The 19,019-nt window shown below is 52.1% G+C and overlaps 5 protein-coding genes across 5 annotated transcripts; 2 read left to right on the top strand and 3 right to left on the bottom strand.

The window, feature by feature from the left end:
* Positions 1–339: 339 nt before the first annotated feature.
* Positions 340–2,029, bottom strand: COCVIDRAFT_87633 (hypothetical protein; the record flags this gene model as incomplete). Its single annotated transcript, XM_014705505.1, has 3 exons — positions 340–1,055; positions 1,105–1,808; positions 1,950–2,029. 3 exons carry the CDS (start codon positions 2,027–2,029, stop codon positions 340–342), a joined length of 1,500 nt encoding a protein of 499 aa, XP_014560991.1.
* A 335-nt stretch (positions 2,030–2,364) lies between these two features.
* Positions 2,365–3,123, top strand: COCVIDRAFT_87921 (hypothetical protein; the record flags this gene model as incomplete). Its single annotated transcript, XM_014705504.1, has 1 exon — positions 2,365–3,123. One exon carries the CDS (start codon positions 2,365–2,367, stop codon positions 3,121–3,123), a length of 759 nt encoding a protein of 252 aa, XP_014560990.1.
* A 245-nt stretch (positions 3,124–3,368) lies between these two features.
* On the bottom strand, positions 3,369–4,402 carry COCVIDRAFT_22947 (carbohydrate esterase family 16 protein; the record flags this gene model as incomplete). Its single annotated transcript, XM_014705438.1, has 2 exons — positions 3,369–3,507; positions 3,567–4,402. The coding sequence occupies 2 exons, from the start codon at positions 4,400–4,402 to the stop codon at positions 3,369–3,371; spliced, it is 975 nt and encodes a 324-aa protein (XP_014560924.1).
* A 1,283-nt stretch (positions 4,403–5,685) lies between these two features.
* COCVIDRAFT_12374 (hypothetical protein) lies at positions 5,686–8,744 on the top strand (the record flags this gene model as incomplete). The annotated part of the gene is made up of 2 exons (XM_014705414.1): positions 5,686–5,721; positions 5,778–8,744. 2 exons carry the CDS (start codon positions 5,686–5,688, stop codon positions 8,742–8,744), a joined length of 3,003 nt encoding a protein of 1,000 aa, XP_014560900.1.
* A 623-nt stretch (positions 8,745–9,367) lies between these two features.
* On the bottom strand, positions 9,368–15,885 carry COCVIDRAFT_87682 (hypothetical protein; the record flags this gene model as incomplete). Its single annotated transcript, XM_014705503.1, has 3 exons — positions 9,368–14,848; positions 14,904–15,142; positions 15,195–15,885. 3 exons carry the CDS (start codon positions 15,883–15,885, stop codon positions 9,368–9,370), a joined length of 6,411 nt encoding a protein of 2,136 aa, XP_014560989.1.
* Positions 15,886–19,019: the final 3,134 nt, after the last annotated feature.

Raw genomic sequence — 19,019 nt, 5'->3', positions numbered from 1 at the left:
ACACTACCCCGCCCCCCTCCCATGACGACATCCCTGGGTATAAAAAGAAAAGAAAACTGTAGCAAGGATAATATGTCACTTCTTGCACTCCTTGCTATATAGTATAAACACCATCGCTATGCTCCCTCCCTCCATGCCAGAGTAACTAATCGACTTTTACACCTAATTAAAATTGGTGCACAGGAAACTGGAGCTGGGCGAAAATAAAAGAACTAAAAATCAGAAGGGGGTGCGCAGTCGCAGAACAGACGCGATTAGCCAGACACGGTAGGCAAAAGGACAAATATCAATCCAGAACTTACTCTGGTCGTAACTTAGCTGGAAAAAACAGAAAACGGCTCAAATCTCGATGTCAACGCCAATGTCCATGCTCGCAATAATGTCATCATCCATCTTGGGCTTCCTGAATGTCGGCAGGCCTTTCCGCTCAGTCTTCTTCTTGGATTGTTGAGGGTTGGGCGTGCTTGCCCTGGAACTGCCCTCGCCGTCGAAGAGGGCATCGACGTCTAGCGCCTTCTTCTTTTGTGCTTCCTCTTCTTGTGCCTTTCTCGCCTCTTCTTCTGCTTTCCGGCGGGCAGCCTCCTTCTTCTGGTCGATCTTCTTCTGTCGCTGTTGCTCGAGCTGGGCCTTTCGTACGCGCTCAGCTTCTAGTATGCGGTTTTTGCGGTTGAGTTCAGCAACACGCGCAGCGGCTGCCTCGGACTGCGTAGCAATCTTGGGCTGCGCGTCAGAGGATGAGCGTTGGAGAAGATGGGCGTATTTCTTGGACTTTGCAATACGGGCGCTGATATCGGCGTCGGTCCAGTAGTGGTTCTGAAGCGCCTTGAGGTCGTCGTACTTCCGCTTAAGGAAAGACTGAGATGGCACCTTGGAGTTTGTCTCGGCAAGGGATTGGCGGTAGATGTCAAGATCACTCTCGGTAAAGCGCTGGTTCGACATGAATTGGAACTGGTAGTCCTTCTTCACTGACCCGTGTTGCGCAATGACGTATTGATCTGTTGCGATGCGTTTGCCATCCTTGCCTTCGAAAACGTAGGGCTTGCCGACGGAGAAGCCTAAGAAATGAGTTAGTTGTGTTCATGATGCAGTTGTCGATATGCCTACCCTTGATTTGCGCCATCTTGTAGAGAGTGCGACGTTGGGCATCCTGACCAACACCCACACGCCCAAAAGCGCCTGTCAGAGCCTCTTCGAAACCTGGGTGGAAGCAAACCTCTGAGAAGAAGCCTCTACCGACGCGCACCGATTCAAAGTCACGTAGGGTTGCAGGCACATCCTCGCGAACCTTGTCTGGTACTCTGTCGTCCCACTCAACGTCACTCTCACCGTCGGCGTCAAGATCTGAGCCACCGTCGCGATCGCCAGAGCTAGATCGCCTACGGTCACCACGTCGGTCATCGTGTCGCTGTCTTTGCTGGCCTCGCTGCTCTCGTTCGCGTTTGTATGCCTCGAGTTTCTCGTTCTTACGGGGTTGCACTTTAGGGCGACTGCTTTTGCGCATGGCATCGTCAGGGTCTTCTGAGTCGGCCTTGCGCTTTCGGTCGTTTTGAACGTTGGCGGCACGCCTTGCGAGCTCTGCCTTGAAATTGGCATTGCTCATCTCCTCAGCGCGTTGACCCAGAATCTCCTCTCGCTCCAACTGCGACATGCCCATGATCTGCCGCTTGTCTGCCTCGTCGATGTATTTACCCTCGAGGGGGTAAGGCACGTCGGCCGCGTGCGCGGGCTCGTCATCATCGCGATCCGAGTCGGATTCGTCCATGGCATCTGATCCCAGCGAGTTTGGCGATGAGGCTGCAGGCGACGAACTGGGTCGAGTCAGCGCCATGGTGCGGTAAGGGGTTGAGACGGTCGGTGGAGGGTTGAACGGAGGAGTATGGGAGGAGGAAGCGATGGGAAGGAGTGGCGAGAGATGGATGTGTGGTGATGGGTGAGAGAGGAGTACTCACGCCTCGCCTTCTTCTACGTCTGCGTCTTCGTCACCACCCGCGAGGGCGAAGAGCTCATCGTCGATATCATCGGCCGACATTGTGGAGGTGAATGGGAAAAAGTTTTGCGGTAGATTTTGGCCTGTTGCAGCGACAGTAGCGGTGATAACGGGTGGTCGCTGAGGATGTCAGGAGGAGATTCGGGCGCGCTTAAGGGGGAAAAGAGGAGGAAAGAGGAACGTGGGAAGTCCAAAGGTTGGGGAAACGCTCTCGGCGCTCGGACCATGCCGCGTCCGCCGAGTGGATCATTGGTTGCGTGCAGTGAGCGCATCATAGGCCATCTTCCTATTCTTCTGTTCACTGCATTCACTTTTTCAAGGACAATTGCGTATTTCTTTTCATTCCTATTATTGTACAATAGCCCAGGATATACGTCATGTGTTCTGCAATTCACTCATCGCGAACAATATCGCGCAGCATCTGCCGCAGCCTGCAATACCCAGTCCTCGATTTTCTTGCCCCCAGTACAGCCACTTGCGCACCACGCCAGACACTGCGATTCTCCAGCACAGCATCCACGTCACCGTCGCCACAAACAACAAAAGATGGCAAGCCAATACGGCCGCTTACACCCGAGCAGCGGGAATTTCTCTCTTCGGCATTGCGAGTGAACCAGACGGGTGAGCTCGCCGCCATCCTCATCTATGCTGCCCAGTCACCCGTCATCACACGGTCACATCCCCACTTGCGCCCGCTCATGAAGCACATGTACAACCAGGAAGCAGGCCACTACAAATACTTCAACGACGTCATCTCCAAGCATCGCATACGCCCGACGGCCATGACTCCCATCTGGACGGCGGCAGCGAGTATTCTAGGCTGGTCGACGGCTGTCATGGGGCGTGAGGCAGCCATGGCGTGCACAGAGGCTGTCGAGACGGAGATTGGGACGCATTATAATGAGCAGGTGCGGGTGCTACTGGACTGGGCTAAAAAGTGCGAGGAGAGGGGAGAGAGCTTAGGTCCTGAGTTGGATAAGTTGGTAGTTGAGTTGAGACGGATAAGAGATGAGGAACTGGAGCATTTGGATCACGCCGTGGAAAACGATGCCAAGAACGCAAAGCCATACGAACTTCTGACCGAGGTTATAAGGGGTGGGTGTAGAGGCGCCATCTGGGTGAGTGAGCGAGTGTAATACGACCCTTGTAGACATGAAAAGATGACAGCGCGGGATTTGGACTAGGTTTCTCTGTTTCGTGATTGTATATTACACACTTGTATCACCCCACTTATCATACTCTGGAACATAGCTCATTGCACAGGTTCACTTCGCAATGGGTTCTATTTTTTTTCCTTTGGAATCAAGTATGTACAGCGATTGTAGACCAAAATTACTACGATCTGGAACACCAGAATACTGCACCTCATTCCAGACAATGCTTACTTGGAAAGCAACTTAACAATGGAAGCTGCTGTAGCATTGTTGATTGAAAAGGTAGGATGCAGCTCATTGAGCCATAGGTACTCGTTGACAGGGTACTGGCAGCTAGGATCCTTGGTATACCAGGTCGGTGTACCACTATGTACTCGTTAGCTAACACGGCCCGCAGCATATAGGCTGTGGTTTAAAAGACTTACTTTTTGTACGCATCGCAGTAGCCTGTAACATTTTTCAAGTCTGCAGTCTGCTTGTAGCTCGCAGGGTTCTTGATGACGCTGTTATATAGTGACCACGTATCGTATACAAACGTAGTGGTGCCTTTGTTCTTTGCTTTGAACCCAGATACCATGTTGGTAATTCTCTTATTCCAATCCTCAATCGCCTTGCCCTCGTGCTCTACTGCATATCCGCCATCATTTTGCTGCGTGGTCAAGGGCGCGAGATTGACAGGTGGGACGTTGAGGAAGAGGAAATTGCGGCCTCCGGTGGCGTAGATGTCGGTTAGTTGCTTCTCATACACCGAGAAGATGGTGTCCCAGAGAGCAGTAGAATTGTCCCGCCACCAGCTGGTTCCTACGTCGTTGATGCCGATGAAGAAGGCAAAAAGCGATGAGGCGGATGTCCAGGGAGCAAAGTTGGGATGGGAGCCATAAGTCGGCAGGAATTGGGACTGGACCTGCTCCTTCATGCTGACTACTGTCGGTGTATACGGGGCGACGAGGGCCGAGTCAACGGTGGCACCACCGTAAGCCATGTTGTACGTCAGGAGAGTGCTCGCATTGTACGTGGTGGTAAGAAATCCAACCCAGTTGGGGCCGTTTGAAGATGTCCAGCCGGGATATGGCGGATTGCCGAGAGGGTTAGATGGGCTTGGTTGCGTGCCGTTTACATTGAAGCCAGTCTGGGTGTAAGAATCCCCAAAGACGAAAAGGTGTTTGACGTTCTTCCATCCGGACCAGGAGGACGCTTGTGCTTCGGATGCAGCGAGACCAGTGGTTGCCAGAGACAAGACAAGAGCGATTGATTTAACCATGTTGGCAAACAGTCGTAAGCAATATGGCAAGATGAGAGAAGTGATTACATCCTGGAATTAGCAGCGGACGGCATGTTAATAAATGCGATGGGGACAGTTATTCGGGGAGACGGAACGGGATGATGATCTTGACTAGCACTAACGAGGTAGATTGAATGGAAATTGAAGGATATATGGCATTACCCCACATTTGAAGTATAAAGTGCATGGTAGCACTACTTTGACATAGTTACGGAAGAATTATGGGAGCAAGGGTACGCGGTGCACTAATAAGAGGCTCCGGGCGAGGGCGTGGAAGGCCATGCTAGACCGGAGTTGGAAGAATCCAAATGGTCCGCGTCGAAAAGGGAATAGCGTGTGAAACGCGACGACGCGACAGTTTCTATAGTGATTCGAGAGGATGTGTAGTCTGCAAGTTTGGCGTACGACATAAATGAAGTTCCCGAAGTCGGAGAAAGACGGAAGTCGGATATCACGTGACCTGGCGCTGGGGCAGAGTCGGGGTGAGACATGTTTGAGATGACAATGAAAGAGGCGTCGAGAAGGGGGGACCAGCGTACAAAGACAGAGTTTGTTCGTCAGCTTATCAAGCCACGAGGACAGACGAGCCGGATGCATCGGGAGGTGGACAGCGGATTGCTTGGGCCGGCCGAGCAGGCAGCGCGTCATGCGAAGGCGAAAGCATGGAATAATTGTGGTGGCTGAACAGTGGCGCAATAAGGCTGATGCGGCGGCTGGACCAATGCAGACCCCGGTTCACTGGCCGTGCTCCCAGCCGCCGCATACTACTACCAGGCACATGTAAAGTATGTCAAGTATGTCTACTATCCGCGTAGTTTGGGAACATTGCCGCCTGTCACGCACCAAACAATTGCTGCTATACGCCTGTCTACTAGGTATACCTGGTCGGTGTAGAAATCTGTACCTCAGCATCGCGACGAGACGCGCACAAGCAGCCACAAAGCCGCTGCATCCACACCAGACTCGGCCTCGCTGCAGTCCCGCATTCCGACTCAACCTTCACCACTCTGCCTCTTGTCGCCCATCCTCTAGGTCCGACAACACCCCCGACCCTGCCTGTTCGTTCCGTCGTCCGAAATGCCCGCCCACTGAGACGCCTCATCTCCAGCCCATTCTGATCCTGCGTTCGCTTGACCGCCGAGCATTGACAGCAAACGTATATCTGACGCCAGCCCCCCGCGTACAGCTTGCTTTTGCAAACCCTGGGACAACACAACCCTAATACACCGGCTACCAGAGTACCAGAGTAGCATCCGCCCACCATGGCCGGAATGGAGAACATCGAGGTCCATAGCAAGGTACGTCCTCCCACCTCCCGTCTCCCATCCCTGCTGCCCGTGCTGATTACTGCCAGTCTTACCTTGTAAGATGGGTCAATGTTTCCTCAGGCCACACCATATCATGGAGTGTCCAGCCACACAAAAAGTCTCTCAATTTCGGTATCTTCAAGCACCCCGGAAACGCGACGGGCTCAGCTCCCCACTTGCCTTCCGCGGCCACCTTAGAGGCCGGCCCAGGCACCCCCTCCCTCGAGCCACCCGTAACACGCGGGCGCGGAGCCTCGACGTCGAGAAACGACCGAACCGTCGTCCTGGAAAAGCTGTCAGCAATCGGTCTGAAACAGGTACACTGGCATGGCAAATGTGAGGCCGACACCGTCTCCATGGGCACTTATGACATACCCCCCGGCGAGGGCGGCATGTATGGTCTTGTCTTTGACAATACCTTCTCCAAGACAGTGTCTAAGACGGCCACATTTGTTCTCATGACATATCCAACCAATGCCGCCCCAAAATCGGGTCACCACATGCACTATGCCCAGGCAATGGCTGGAGCAAGCACAACTAGTCTCGCCAAGTCATCACCGTCTATTAACCCCGCCGAATCATCTGAGTCCTTGGCCCAAACAGCTGGAGACCGACCAAAGTCGCAATACGGCCAAAAACAAGGCAGTCTATCTGGCTCGTCTTTTCTCACCGGCGTACTGCAGAAGAAGCGAAGAAAGAGGAACCAGGGCTATGCGAGACGCTTTTTTTCTTTGGATCTCACCTCGTCAACACTGTCGTATTACCGCAATGACCATTCCTCCGCTCTACGCGGCGCCATCCCGCTGTCGCTAGCCGCCATCGGTGCAAACGAGGAAACAAGGGAAATTTCTGTAGATTCAGGAGCGGAGATCTGGCAGCTACGCGCCCTCAATGACAAAGATTTCCAAATGTGGAAAAATGCGCTCGACCGTGCATCAAGAACAGCAGCAGACAGGGGAGCTGTGGCTTCGCCTACCCTACAAATACAAGAGGGAACATTTCAGAGCTTTCCACAAGCCTCAAGTGCGATCGAAGAGAACGAATGGGCTAGGGTTGAGGCACTGATGGGGCGAGTTTCTGGTACAAGAGACGCGGTGCGAAGATTGGTCCAGCAAACCGAACCCAAGTCCGCTACAAGCACTACGTTGGCTGCTACAAAGACAAACGAAACTGCATCACCTGCACCGTCCGAAACAGAACCCAGCGACTACTTCCCGGAACAAAAGGCGCCCCAAAAGACTTCCTTTTGGAAGCGCAAGTCAAGTAGTTCAGCTGCCCAGAGCCCTTCAGGGCTGTCCAACAAAAGTGGCTCGTCCGGAGCAGTCCCTCCCCTGCCTCCCCTGCCCGCAAATATCTCAGCAAATGGCACGCTTGCAGTGCCATCCCAGAATGGCCATGGTACAAGTTCCCCAATGGAAGAACTTGTGCATGGCAACTGCATGGCTCTGCTGAAAGACCTGGATTCTGTTGTCGCAGACTTTGCCAATCTCATCAGCGAAAACAAACAACGTCGAGCGTTAGCACAACCGCCACCACTCCCTGCTGTGCCATCACGCAACAGCTTCGAATCAACTGTAGAATCTGTTGACGAGTTCTTCGATGCTACCGATGGCGACGGCAGCAAGTCGCAGCTGCTTACTATTCGGCGTGATAGCGGCGACAATGAGCACGAGCGTGGACAAGCTCCAAACGAGGACTCGGACGGAGAATCAGAATCGTCTTCTGAAAACGGAAGTGAGGAAACAAGAGATCGCCCACGAATGTCGCTTGAAATGACACCAGCACTTTTCCCCACAAAGCCCGAGTCCCTGAAGCCTCTACCTCTCGACCCAGTTGACCGTCGAGCCACTGTTCCTGCGCCTAAAGTCCAACCTCCAAGTCTGATTGCATTCTTCAGGAAGAATGTTGGCAAAGATTTGTCAACCATTGCCATGCCAGTGTCTGCTAATGAGCCTACATCGGCATTGCAACGACTAGCCGAACAACTCGAATACAGTGAGCTACTAGATGCCGCTGTAGCAGCTCCCTCAGAAACGGGCGAGCGTCTCGTCTACATCGCCGCTTTTGCAATCTCGGCCTTCAGCAACGCCCGTGTCAAGGATCGCGCAATCCGCAAACCATTCAACCCTATGCTCGGTGAAACGTATGAACTCGTTCGCGAAGACAAGGGCTTCCGTTTCTTTGCAGAAAAAGTCGTTCACCGTCCCGTACGCATGGCCTGCCAAGCTGAAGCGCAAGAATGGACGTTTATCCAATCCCCAACCCCAATGCAGAAGTTCTGGGGTAAAAGCGCTGAAATCAACACCGATGGTCGTGTTCGCATCTTCTTACATGCTTCCGGTGAGCACTACTCGTGGACTTTGGCAACATCCTATCTGCGTAACGTCATTGCAGGTGAGAAGTATCTTGAACCCTCTGGCACAATGACCATCGTCTCGGAAACTACGGGCGCAAAAGCTGTTTGCACATTCAAGGCTGGCGGCATGTTTGCCGGCCGCTCAGAAGAAGTCTTGGTTCAAGCATTCGATAACACTGGTTCCATTCTCCCCAGTGGTGCAACCGGCAAATGGACAACCGACCTTCAGCTCACATCCAACGGACAGCCGACCGGCAAGACTATCTGGAAAGTAGGTAGCTTGGTTGATAAAGCTGAGAAACACTACGGCCTCACCACCTTTGCCGCCGCCCTCAATCAGGTCACAGCTATTGAAGAAGGCCACATTCCACCCACTGACTCACGACTCCGACCCGATCAACGCGCCCTTGAAGATGGTGATGTAGACAAAGCTGAAGCGCTGAAAGCTCGTCTTGAAGAGCGCCAGAGAGCTAGAAGAAAGGTTCTAGAAGAACATGGTCAAGAGTGGAAGCCGCGCTGGTTCAGCAAGGTCGGAGCTGCTGAAGCGGCGGCATTGGGTGACGAAGAGGTTTGGAGGCTCAAGGGTGGCAAGGATGGGTACTGGGAGTGCAGGGAACGGGGCGAGTGGGGGGAACTGACTGAGGTCTTTGAGACTTGAGATGAGCTATGTTGACGGATCAAGGAAGGGGTGTTGAATTATGAACATAGAAATGAGGTTGACGAACGCTTAACGAGTCAAGATGGATTGGTGTTTTATGAATGATGCTTCATGTCTTATGATGGATTTAATATAGTTGCTTTCTGAGATGGACTGATATAAGCACCTTTTACTTAGACAGAGCGCTAAGCTCAGTAGACGGTTGCGAGGTCAACATCTTAATAACTATTCTTATTACGAGAGATAGAGGCAAATGAAGCCAATTATTTACTTGTCCCTTTTTACTAGCGGAGAATGTTCATAGACAGTGTCACAGAGGTGTAGTATGGGACTTTGATATGCAGTACTAACATCATTGGTATTAAGAACTACAAAAGCATAACTTTTTTTATATAAAGAAAACATTAGACTCAAGGAAAGAAACTTGTAAGAGAGAGAGAGAGAGAGGCTGAGAAGTAGAGACACCATCAAGGCATTCAATCTACCCCATGTAAGCAGACTATTGAACAACAAAGAAAAGAAAAAAACGAGCGGGCAAACTGAACGCTACACTATCTGGAACAAACCCATTAAACTCATAACAACACACATATACACCCATCATACACATGAATCTCGTTCCCTTACACACGAACCATAGCCCCATTCCCCATCATAGGCGAACCAACGCGCAACTGGCGTTGCTGTCCCATAACCAACTCATCGCTTCCAAACGTCCAATCCTCAACCCCTTTAAAGCCTCCCTCCTGGGACTCAGCCTTGCCTGCGCCAAACGGCTTCGCATCCCACTTCTCTGTTCCCTCAGCGCCCTTCCACTTGGGGTCTGTGCCGAAGACGCGGAAGAGCAGGGCGTTGAGGCGCTCGTACTCGGCGTAGGATTTTGGCCAGGCGCCGTAGCGCTGGTAGGCGAGTTTGAGGAGGTGCAGGTGCTTGAGGGCTGTGGCGGAGTGGTCCATGGTGCTTGAGTCGATGGCTTCGGGGCCGGGTGTGTTGGGTGCGGTTTTGACGTTGATGCCCTCGCGAGCGAGGAGTTGGGCGGTTGTGTCCATTTCGTCGTCGTCGTCGTCTTCGTCGTCTTGGGCGGCGGAGGCGTTGGAGGAGGTGTTGACGAGGATACGGAGAAGGTCTTCGTGGACGAGGATGGCTTTCTTGAAGCAGTCCTGTGCCATGCTTGCCGTCTTTTCGCCTTTAGCGGCTTGGGCTTGGTAGTGCTGGCCGGTGGAGGTGTAGAGTTGGGCGAGGAGCTCGTAGGTTTCGATTGTGACGGGGGCGCGGGGACCGTGGGCACGGCGCATGTTGTATGCAATGTCTTCGGCGAGACGGATGGCTTTGACGGGGTGGCCGCCCAGGTAGCGGGCGCAGATGAGGCGGCGACCAAGGTTGAGCAGGACTTCGGCGGGCCAGGAGCGTTGGGCGTCGCGGGTCTGCCAGAGGGTGGTGAGGAGCCATTCGAGGGTCTCGTAGTCTTCTTGTTCGCCGAGGAGTGCAGATAGCTGGCTCAGTTCGTACAGCTGAATATGAGCAAAGTTGATCTTGAGATTCTTGCAGATTTCCAGGATTTGCTTGACGATGCGGTTGGACAGGGCGAGCATCTTCTTGCGCAGAGCAGCGTCGGGACACTTCTCGTTGCCGTCACGGCCGACAAGGAGAGAAGCAAGCTTGAAGCCCATGCCAATAGCCCGTGGACCGTTGTAACCATCGTGCTTGTTGGCAAAGAGGAAGCCGAGAGTGGCAATGTCGTATGCCTCGCGGAACTTTCTCTCCTTGGTAAGCTGGCTGACGCTTCGGTTGCTAGAGAGAATGACGGAGCGAATGAAGTCCTTGTTGCGGCCGCTACCAAGGTAGTCAAGAATACCAATGATGAAGATGCGAGGGGACTCCTTGCTGAAGTCCTTCAAGTCCTGAGCATCACGCTTGACAAAGAGGTCAACAGCCTGGTCTTCGACGACTGAGATCATGTCCTTGTTGTCGTTGCGGCGGAGATAGTATCGGAGTGGGGCAGCAGCAAGAAGAATGTTTGTCAGACTCTCGTTGTTCTGGAGCGTCTGGTGGAACTGAACCCAGTAAATGTACTCCATGGTAAGATCAGCGTAGATCTCCGAGAACGTGATGCTGAGATCCTTCCTGAGATGGTATTGCAGCGATGCAAGGAAAGCAAGAGAAGTGCGACTAGTCTTGGTCAGATCAAACGACCACTTGGCTGCATTCCTGGAGTCTTTGGCACAGATCTGGCGATGCATTTCTTGAACCATAGCATACGCGGTGCTGCTCTGGCCAATGGCCTGCATGGTAGAAGCGATGGAAGCAGCAGACTCCATTTGCTTCTGCGAGGAGGTCTCCTTGGTGACGATCTCAGAGACAGCCTTTGAAATCTGCTTGACTGCAACATCCGTCTTTTGCTGACGCGAGTAGAGAGTTGCAAGCTCCTTCAAGCTGGTAAGCGAAGACTCGTGGCTGTAACCGTATTTCTGGGTAGCCTCCTGGAAGTGCGATTCGCTCATCGTCAAGGCGCGTGAGACAGTCTCAGCCTTAAGGTTGGTGGATGACGTCGAGTGCATCTGCTTCAGGTAGAGCGACGACAGTGTGTTGTTGATCTCCGTAACAGTAGTCTTGGTGGTGACTTGCTTGCCAGACTGCGAAACTGCCTCGTAGAGAGAAATCGCCTCAGACATGTGCTGTTCGCTGCTCTGGGCAACTTGAGCGAGCGAGAGGGTTGCATTGACGGCGATTGTAGATTCAGCGCCAAAGACCGCAGTAGAAGTCTCGCGGTACTCCTTGGTGACCTTGTACAGATCAGACCAAGTGGCCTTTGTCTCCTCAAGACACTGGTAATATCGCTCGTACAGCGTCTCAACATACTTGGTCTCTGTGAAGACCTTGTGCTCCTTGTGCTGTCGAACAAAAGTGTTCCAGAGCACTTTGTAGAAGGTCACAGCTTCCGCATAGCGACGATCTTCCCAGTACGTCACGGTGACCACCTGCAAAGCATCCAATGCATTCTTGTGGCAGATGTCAGACTCCTTGTTCAGCGCAACCAGGATCTGCAGGTAGTAGTCAAGCCAGTATCCATGGTTCCTGGGGTGAGCGCGACATCTCTGAGCTAGAATGTAGAGAGTCTCAATGGTTTTCTCGTGCGTTTGACCAAGTCGTGCACGGTATACAACCAGGATCTCTTGGTAAATGCTGATAGCCTTGTCCACATAGCCGTGCTTGTCGTAGAAGTTGATCAGGAGGTTCTTCGCCTTGTCAAAGATGGCTTGGTCAATCTTTTCAGTGACGAGGACAGCGCGGAAAAAGCGGTTGTAGACGTCATCAACCTTGTCCAGCTGTCGCCTCTGCAGATAGCACTCTGCAAGACGCTCGACCAATTCAACCGATTCCTGGAGGAACGATGTAGCCATGGTAACGTCATGAATGGAGCTTGCCAAGAAGGAAGACCAGGTACGCTTCAAAGTAGCGTGAATGACGTTGATAGCTGCGGTGTAATCGTTCTTTGCCATATACTGAACTGTGAGCTTCTTGGAAAGAGCAATTGTGCTAGAATCAAGCGTCTTCGAGCTCGAGATGGTGGTAAAGAACACGTCCTGGAACACGGATTCAGAAATTGTCGTCGTAGTTTCAGTCACAGAACTAGAGTTTGATAGGCTATGCTGGACGAGTTCGCTAGAGGTCTGAGAAAGCTGCTGGCGGACCTCAAGGGAGGCTTGAGACTCCTGGCGGTTCACACTCTGGTAGTAGGAGCTTGCAAACTTGAAAATCGAGAGTGCTTGAGCATGTGCGTTCATACTTCTCATCTCCTTGGCCACATGCGTGAGTCGTGAGACAATGTTCTCCGAGAAAGAGAGCTGATGAGCTTCATATTGCTGCCAGACTGATGAAAGTACTGCCGTAGACTCGCTGCTTCGTTTTTGGTTCTTCAAAAACTGGGAGTAAGAGGTGGCAATGTCAATGTTCTTTTCGTGCCACTCAATGCCCATGACAGTGCGACACTTGGAGGAAACTTCCATCCATAGCTCGACGTACATTCTCTCCGCCTGTTGAAACTCCTTGCGGTGAAGGTGCTGCTGGATTACGCTGAGCATTGACTCGATTGAAGAGATAGTCATGACCATAGCAGTCTCCTCCTCGATCTCGTCACTGCCGAGGATGGAGCCATGAAGATCAACATCATCATGACGCCGGATATGCTTGATTCGAACGCCTCCATTCTCCCAGTGATCATCAGTGGACTGATTTGGTCCAGAACCATGGAGCTGAATCAATCGATAAATCTTCAGCGAGTTTTCCTTCTCGTTAATTGAGTCATACAGCTTTTGAAGACGTTGTTGAGTCTTGATGACAAGCTCAGAAGAGCTACCATATTGAGTCTCATAAGATGTGATGAGAACCTTCAAAATCTGCTCGCGGTTCGTCATGATCTCGGTCCTTGTCGAGGAGGTTTGCGTCTCTGTGATACTCAAAAATTGAGTGGCACATTCGACAGTCAATGGATGAATGGGCGACAAAGTCTCTTTGCTGATAATGGTGCAGATGTACAAGTACTTCGCAATCTGAGTGATGTTGTGAACCATCATGTAGCTTGTTGCAATCGCTAGGTAAGTTTGGAGAACGGCGGGATGGTTCTTTGTGAAGAGCGTTTCACGCACGTTACCAACAGTCCTTTGGAGCTCAAGTACCTGAGGAATCGGGAGTTGCAAATTCCAGCAGTTCGATTCCAGAATGGCGAGCATCGTCGTTTCCGGAAAGACCTTCTTGAGTTCAGCAGTCGGCTTGAACTCCCCAGTCGATTTGGGGGCCAGAGGGGACTGTTGCAAATGCAAGACCCAATACCTGACTGCGTACTCAAGGAAGCGGTATTGCTTGAACAGGTTGTCTGGTGTAGATGGATCGGAAATGTCGAAAGTCGGCTCGCTCCTGCTGTCCTTAAGGACAGACTTGGTATAAGCCAGGACTCTAAGAAGCAAATCCGTCTCGCTATGCTCTAATGGAATAGAAACCTTGCCAGTTTCGGCCAGATCATGAAGAGCAGAGTGAATCACAGGGTGCCTGAATCGCACAATACGCTGGTGCAGAGTGAACAGCGGCTCCAGAGATCTGAACATCTCGTTTACGTTGACTCCCTTGTCAGAGATAGTTCCGCGCTGGACATCAACAGAGAACAGAGTGCGAATCTCATCGATGGTGAGGGGCCGCTCAGCAGCCAGAACCCATGACAGCATGGTCTTTGCATCGTTGCTGGGGTTCAGCTGTTTGAAGAGAGTCACAATCAGGTCAGAGACTGTAGGCTTGGAAGTCTCCAAACCGCTGATTACTTTACTCATAGCATCAGGGGACTTCTGGCCGTTGAGTAGCTCACAGATCAACGAGAGCTGCAAGAATGACCCGTTGGCTATTTGGATAACCCGATCCAATAGTTGTTCTTGCTCGAGAGCACGCTGGCCATGGAACTGATGGTTGTGAATCAACGACCGTAGGGCAACAGCGTGCAAGTCATCCCGAACATCGTCGCGTGTGATTTCATGTTGAATGCCCATGGATGGAGATGAGAGTTTCACAGAGGAAGACATCGTGATGAGTCTTACGCCGCGGCCCTGCTTGGTAACCTTGGCCAGCTTCTCCAGAAGACCAGTCGAGCTGAAACCGCCCATTGCTTGGACGGAGGCGCTCTTGGAGTCAGCGATCTCATCCAGACCGTCGACTACAATCACAAGCTCATTGGAGCCAGCAGCAGGGTGCTGAAGAGCCTCTGTCAATGCTTGCCAAAGGTGCTCTTCGTAAGTCTTAACATCTTCACAGTTTCGGCACTGGTTATAGGCCCGGAAAAGCGCCCAGTACATGTTCATGTTGCCAATGCGCAGATTGAGCAATTGGAAGAGCAGAGACTTCACTACTGCAAGCGAGGTCGCAGCAGTTGGAATGTCCGGAGAGAGGGAGCAGAACAATGTATCGTACTGCTGGCGGTTCATAGGCCGCTGCAGACGCTCAACGATGGATCCAGCAAGGGTGGTTTTACCAGCACCCGATTGGCCGGTAACCAAGAAGATGCGGTTTTGGCTGTGGAAAAACCTCGTCAAGTGCTTGTTGAACCACAGGCAAGTAAACTCCTGAAATGCATCAAGTAAGTGTTTGTTCTATATCGTAATGTGTCCTTGGACTTACTGCTTGGTTGTCTACATATGTCTCATGATCTCTGGTGATTGCTGCAATCACTCGATCCTGAGAAGCCAGCCATCGGCTCAGATGCTGAACATCAATGGACTCTCCTTCTTCGAAAACCTCGTTTTCGATTTGGGATTGCCAGATGAGTTCAATCACAGTGTTTTGACGAGTGCGGAATGATTCGATTGTATCGCCAAACTGCTCAAAAATGTCTAGGCTGGTAGAGTTGGATGACATACCTAGGCTAGTTAGCAGAGATTCTCAGGACGGGTTATAAATAAAACCACATACCCTTGGCGGCGTAGTAAAACTGAATGCCAACGTCGACTACCAGGCTGATGAGATCTGCGTAGAGCAGGCAGATCTGCTCGCGAATCTCAGGGCTCGCAGCCAACAACTCGGAACGGTGCAAGACCGAGTGGAAGGACATGGCAAACTTGTAGAAGATTGAGAATGCCTTGTCCAGAGCTTCAGAGTTGTGGTGGCTGAGCTCAAGAAGCAGTTGTGCATGGCCATAACCGACAATGGCAGCAGAGGCACTGTTGTGAGCAAACGGCTGTATAGCCTGCTCAAACTTGTGAAGTTGCTCTGCAAAATAAAGGGCGCGAATCAGGACTCTGTCCCATCGGCTACCCTTGTGAGGGAGTGTGGTCAGTCGCTCGGATCTGATCCACTCAAGAAAAGAGACATAAGTAACATCGCGGATGTTCTCATGCGCAACGCCCAGCGCCTTCTTGCTACGGTCAGTCAAAGCTGCCGCAGACTCTTGGACAAACAAGTTTTGGTAATTGCCAGTACTGCCGAGAAGCTTCTTGGGGGATTTGACTGAGCCAAAGTTCCCGCTCGTGGCACGAGAAGAGGCAAAGGACGACAAACGTCCTTTGGTGCGGAAGAGCGCCCCAGGCGACTCTGTTGGGGAGAGCACACTTGCTCCGTTGGTTCCGTTCAACTTTCCGGAAGAAGACGAGAGTCTGAGAGACATGATGCTAGGCCGAAAAGGTGGCGGTGTGCTATATGTGATTGAGGATTGTGTTGAAAGATTAGAGCTCACCGAAAACCGGCGTGGTAGAGCAGGTTGCGGACTTTCTGACGAAAGAGGTTGCTGAGATGGTTGTGGAATAGATTTAGAGCCTGCAGCTGGGGTTGGTGCAGGGCTAGTATCAACAGTCAATGACGGAGCAATTACTGTTGGCTCTTGAGGTGGCAAGGGACGTTGTGGCCCTATTGCTGGATTTCTTAGAGACTGTGATGAGGGTTGTGACTGCAGTGCTGGTGCAGTAGAGGTAGAATAGCTAATCTCGGGAGGAGATGGTAATGCCTTTGCTGATTGTGATCGGGATGGTGAGAGTCGAGTAGGAATTTGCAAGGGCGAAGTAGTGCCGGAGTCAATAGAGGAGCTAGATGGACTATTTCTATCTCTATGCTGAGTGTTGTCGGGTGACTGTTGGGAGCGCTTCTTTTTCTGCTTTTCTTGCAGAAGGCTATCAGAATCAATTGTTGAGGGGCTCACACGAAGAAGTACTCACTGAATAGATGCAGCATGTGGATTGGAACACAGAAAGCTCAGTGTCCGGGGCGCGGGCAGTCTCTTTAAAACATGATGCTCTACAGCTAGCAGGCGGGGCATGTATGCCTGCATGTCATTGACCATCGGGCTGTAATCCCAGACCGCAACTACCGGAGCACTCCCAATGCATTCTTCCTGGTTCACATGGCAGCTAGTTCAGCTAGTCCCAGGACGAAGGTATGTCCAGGGTACCCATTGTGGCTTGAGCTGATAATTCAGGCCGGCGATCCCTACATCAGGGTTGAAATAATGAGCTTAGCATTCCTTCTGTGCGTGATATACAGCATTGGTGCGTACAGATGGTCTCTATGCCAAACCCACCTATCGTCTAAGTGTGGGGTGCGGCGCATGTTCCGTTGCAGGCTCAGCCCGGCAAAGCAACCAAGCACGCAAGGTGATAGGCAGGGTTACATATGTGGAGCCCGATAATTGTCGTGATACCATCAAGTGTGACAAATGGCGTAAGTATGACCCTTGACGGTTCATATTGGATAGATACACGAGACTATTGTTAGGACACAGCTGTCTGCAAAAGCACTGACTTGGTGGCTTCGGGATGGACTCTTTGTTGCCAATGTAATCAAAAAACCAATGGCATGAAACACCAGGTCCGATAGAAAGGGTGTAGATAGTGTTTGGAGACCTGCTAGTCTCTCGAGGTGTAAAAAAAATGCTCATTGTACGTGGGTGTGCACTAGTGGCAAAGGCGGAGATGCAGCATACTCTACACCTAAGAGTACATGGCCGTAGTCCAAGAACGGGTGGGAGGCGTGGTGTGCATCTGATTTGGAAAAAAACGACGCCGGTTCTCTATGCTGTCGTTGGTGGATGGTGAATTGCAGCGCTCTGGCACTAGCGTAGATCAGGTTGTGATCGGTAACCCCAAGCGGATCTGCGGGTCGAGGAACGGACCTCCCGCTGGGACGACTAGGATGGCCCTGACCGTCGCTTCATCGTTTTGTCGCCGACATGAGCCAGCCACGAGCGTGATCAGCAGCCAGCATCATCGATGGACAGTCGGCTAAGGCGAGAAAGGGTCAAGCCCAACAGCTGATCTCTCAAGCAATACCCGCCCTCCCAGTCCGCGGACGCCTCGCTTATCGACCCTCCATCCACCATGCCCTCGCCCTAGGGTTGCTTTCTTTGCAATGAAGCCATGTCGGAGACAGCGGACGGGACGTTTTCCTAACTGGGGGGCGTGGGCGGGCGTAAATGGCCGTATATGTACGGGATACGCGACAGTCAGCTCGCCATGGTGTTGCAGCAGCAGGAGGGAGGAGAGCTGAGGTTGCTTTTGTCGGCCTTCCATGGTACGTCATGCACTCTGTCCGCTTCATTGGCTGCAGATCCCAAGCCTCCACTCTTGTCTCCGCCTCCACTCGACTGCATTTCTCACGCTTTCTCTAAATGATCGCGCATAACACCTTGACTCTTTGGGAACAGCCTATCCTGCAGTATTCCTCATCTGGCGCCCCATCAACGCCACTGTCCGTTTTCAGATCGTCATCCCGCGAGCACTACATGGTTTATCGAGCTGCTCGGCAAACCCGCCAGCCTCCAGAGCACACGGCCATCGCGAACTATTGCCATCCTCCGCTTGCCCCAGCATCATCTGAAACCTCAGTCATGTTCTGCTTTTCCCTTGTCGGCATCAATATACAGTACTGATGTTCACTGTTCACTGTTCAACTTGCGTATTGCTTTCAAGGTCAGGCGCCGGGGCAAAGCATGACAGCAGACAAACTCAGTGCCGTAGTCACAAAGGTCTTTGGCTGACATGTGCTCCCATAGCTTTGGCACGTCGCCTCCCACTTACTGTTGAGCAAAATATCGCCTGTCCCCTTCAGCAGGCAAACCGTTGCTTATTGGGCGCAATGACATGACGCGGCACGGTTTGCAGTTCAACCCGTCATTTTGCGGCCATATCCCGTCAGGCCACTAGGAAAAAAAGACGCGTGGCTGTAATAGACCAGATGTGCAAGGCTGAGGTGCCGGAGGGGCACCAAATGTGCATCTCTGCATCCCTTCAACACACTTTCCCCTGTTTAACATACGCTAATAAAGGTAGAATCCGCCAAGTGCCGCTCAGTCGGTTGTTTCTTCCGAGCGGCAAGCCGCACCAATATACATGGACTAGGGTGAGGCTGCTCGGTCCTGTCCAGCTCTCAAGACACCAAGTGCAAGGGTACTGACCGTGCAGTATCTATGGAGATAGTAAAGCGGGGCGTGTCGTGGCATGCCTGTGATGATCTTGCACATGCACATGGGCTGTCGATGCTTCGGTAGCAGTCTGCCTGCAGCCATCAATAAGCATCATCCCCCGCTTTATCGGCTCCTCCGTCTTCGTCCTTGCAGTACGCACATGCACCTGCATTCCATTCTCTTGAACCCAGGTGGAGCACCTGGCTAGCCGCACTGCTCCGGTTGTGTTTGAATCAGAGCCGGCCTGCTTGGGTAGCTAGCCAGTCTAGCCCTGAAGTTGAGGTCCATGAATGATGGCATCTTGCATTGGTCCATGACAATTTAGTATGCTGATAATGATTTACTGA

This window comes from Bipolaris victoriae (assembly GCF_000527765.1).
Source record: "Bipolaris victoriae FI3 unplaced genomic scaffold scaffold_8, whole genome shotgun sequence".
Classification (NCBI taxonomy): Eukaryota; Fungi; Ascomycota; class Dothideomycetes; order Pleosporales; family Pleosporaceae; genus Bipolaris; species Bipolaris victoriae.
Note: the sequence above shows the minus strand (reverse complement) of the source record. Positions and strands in the feature narration are given on the sequence as shown.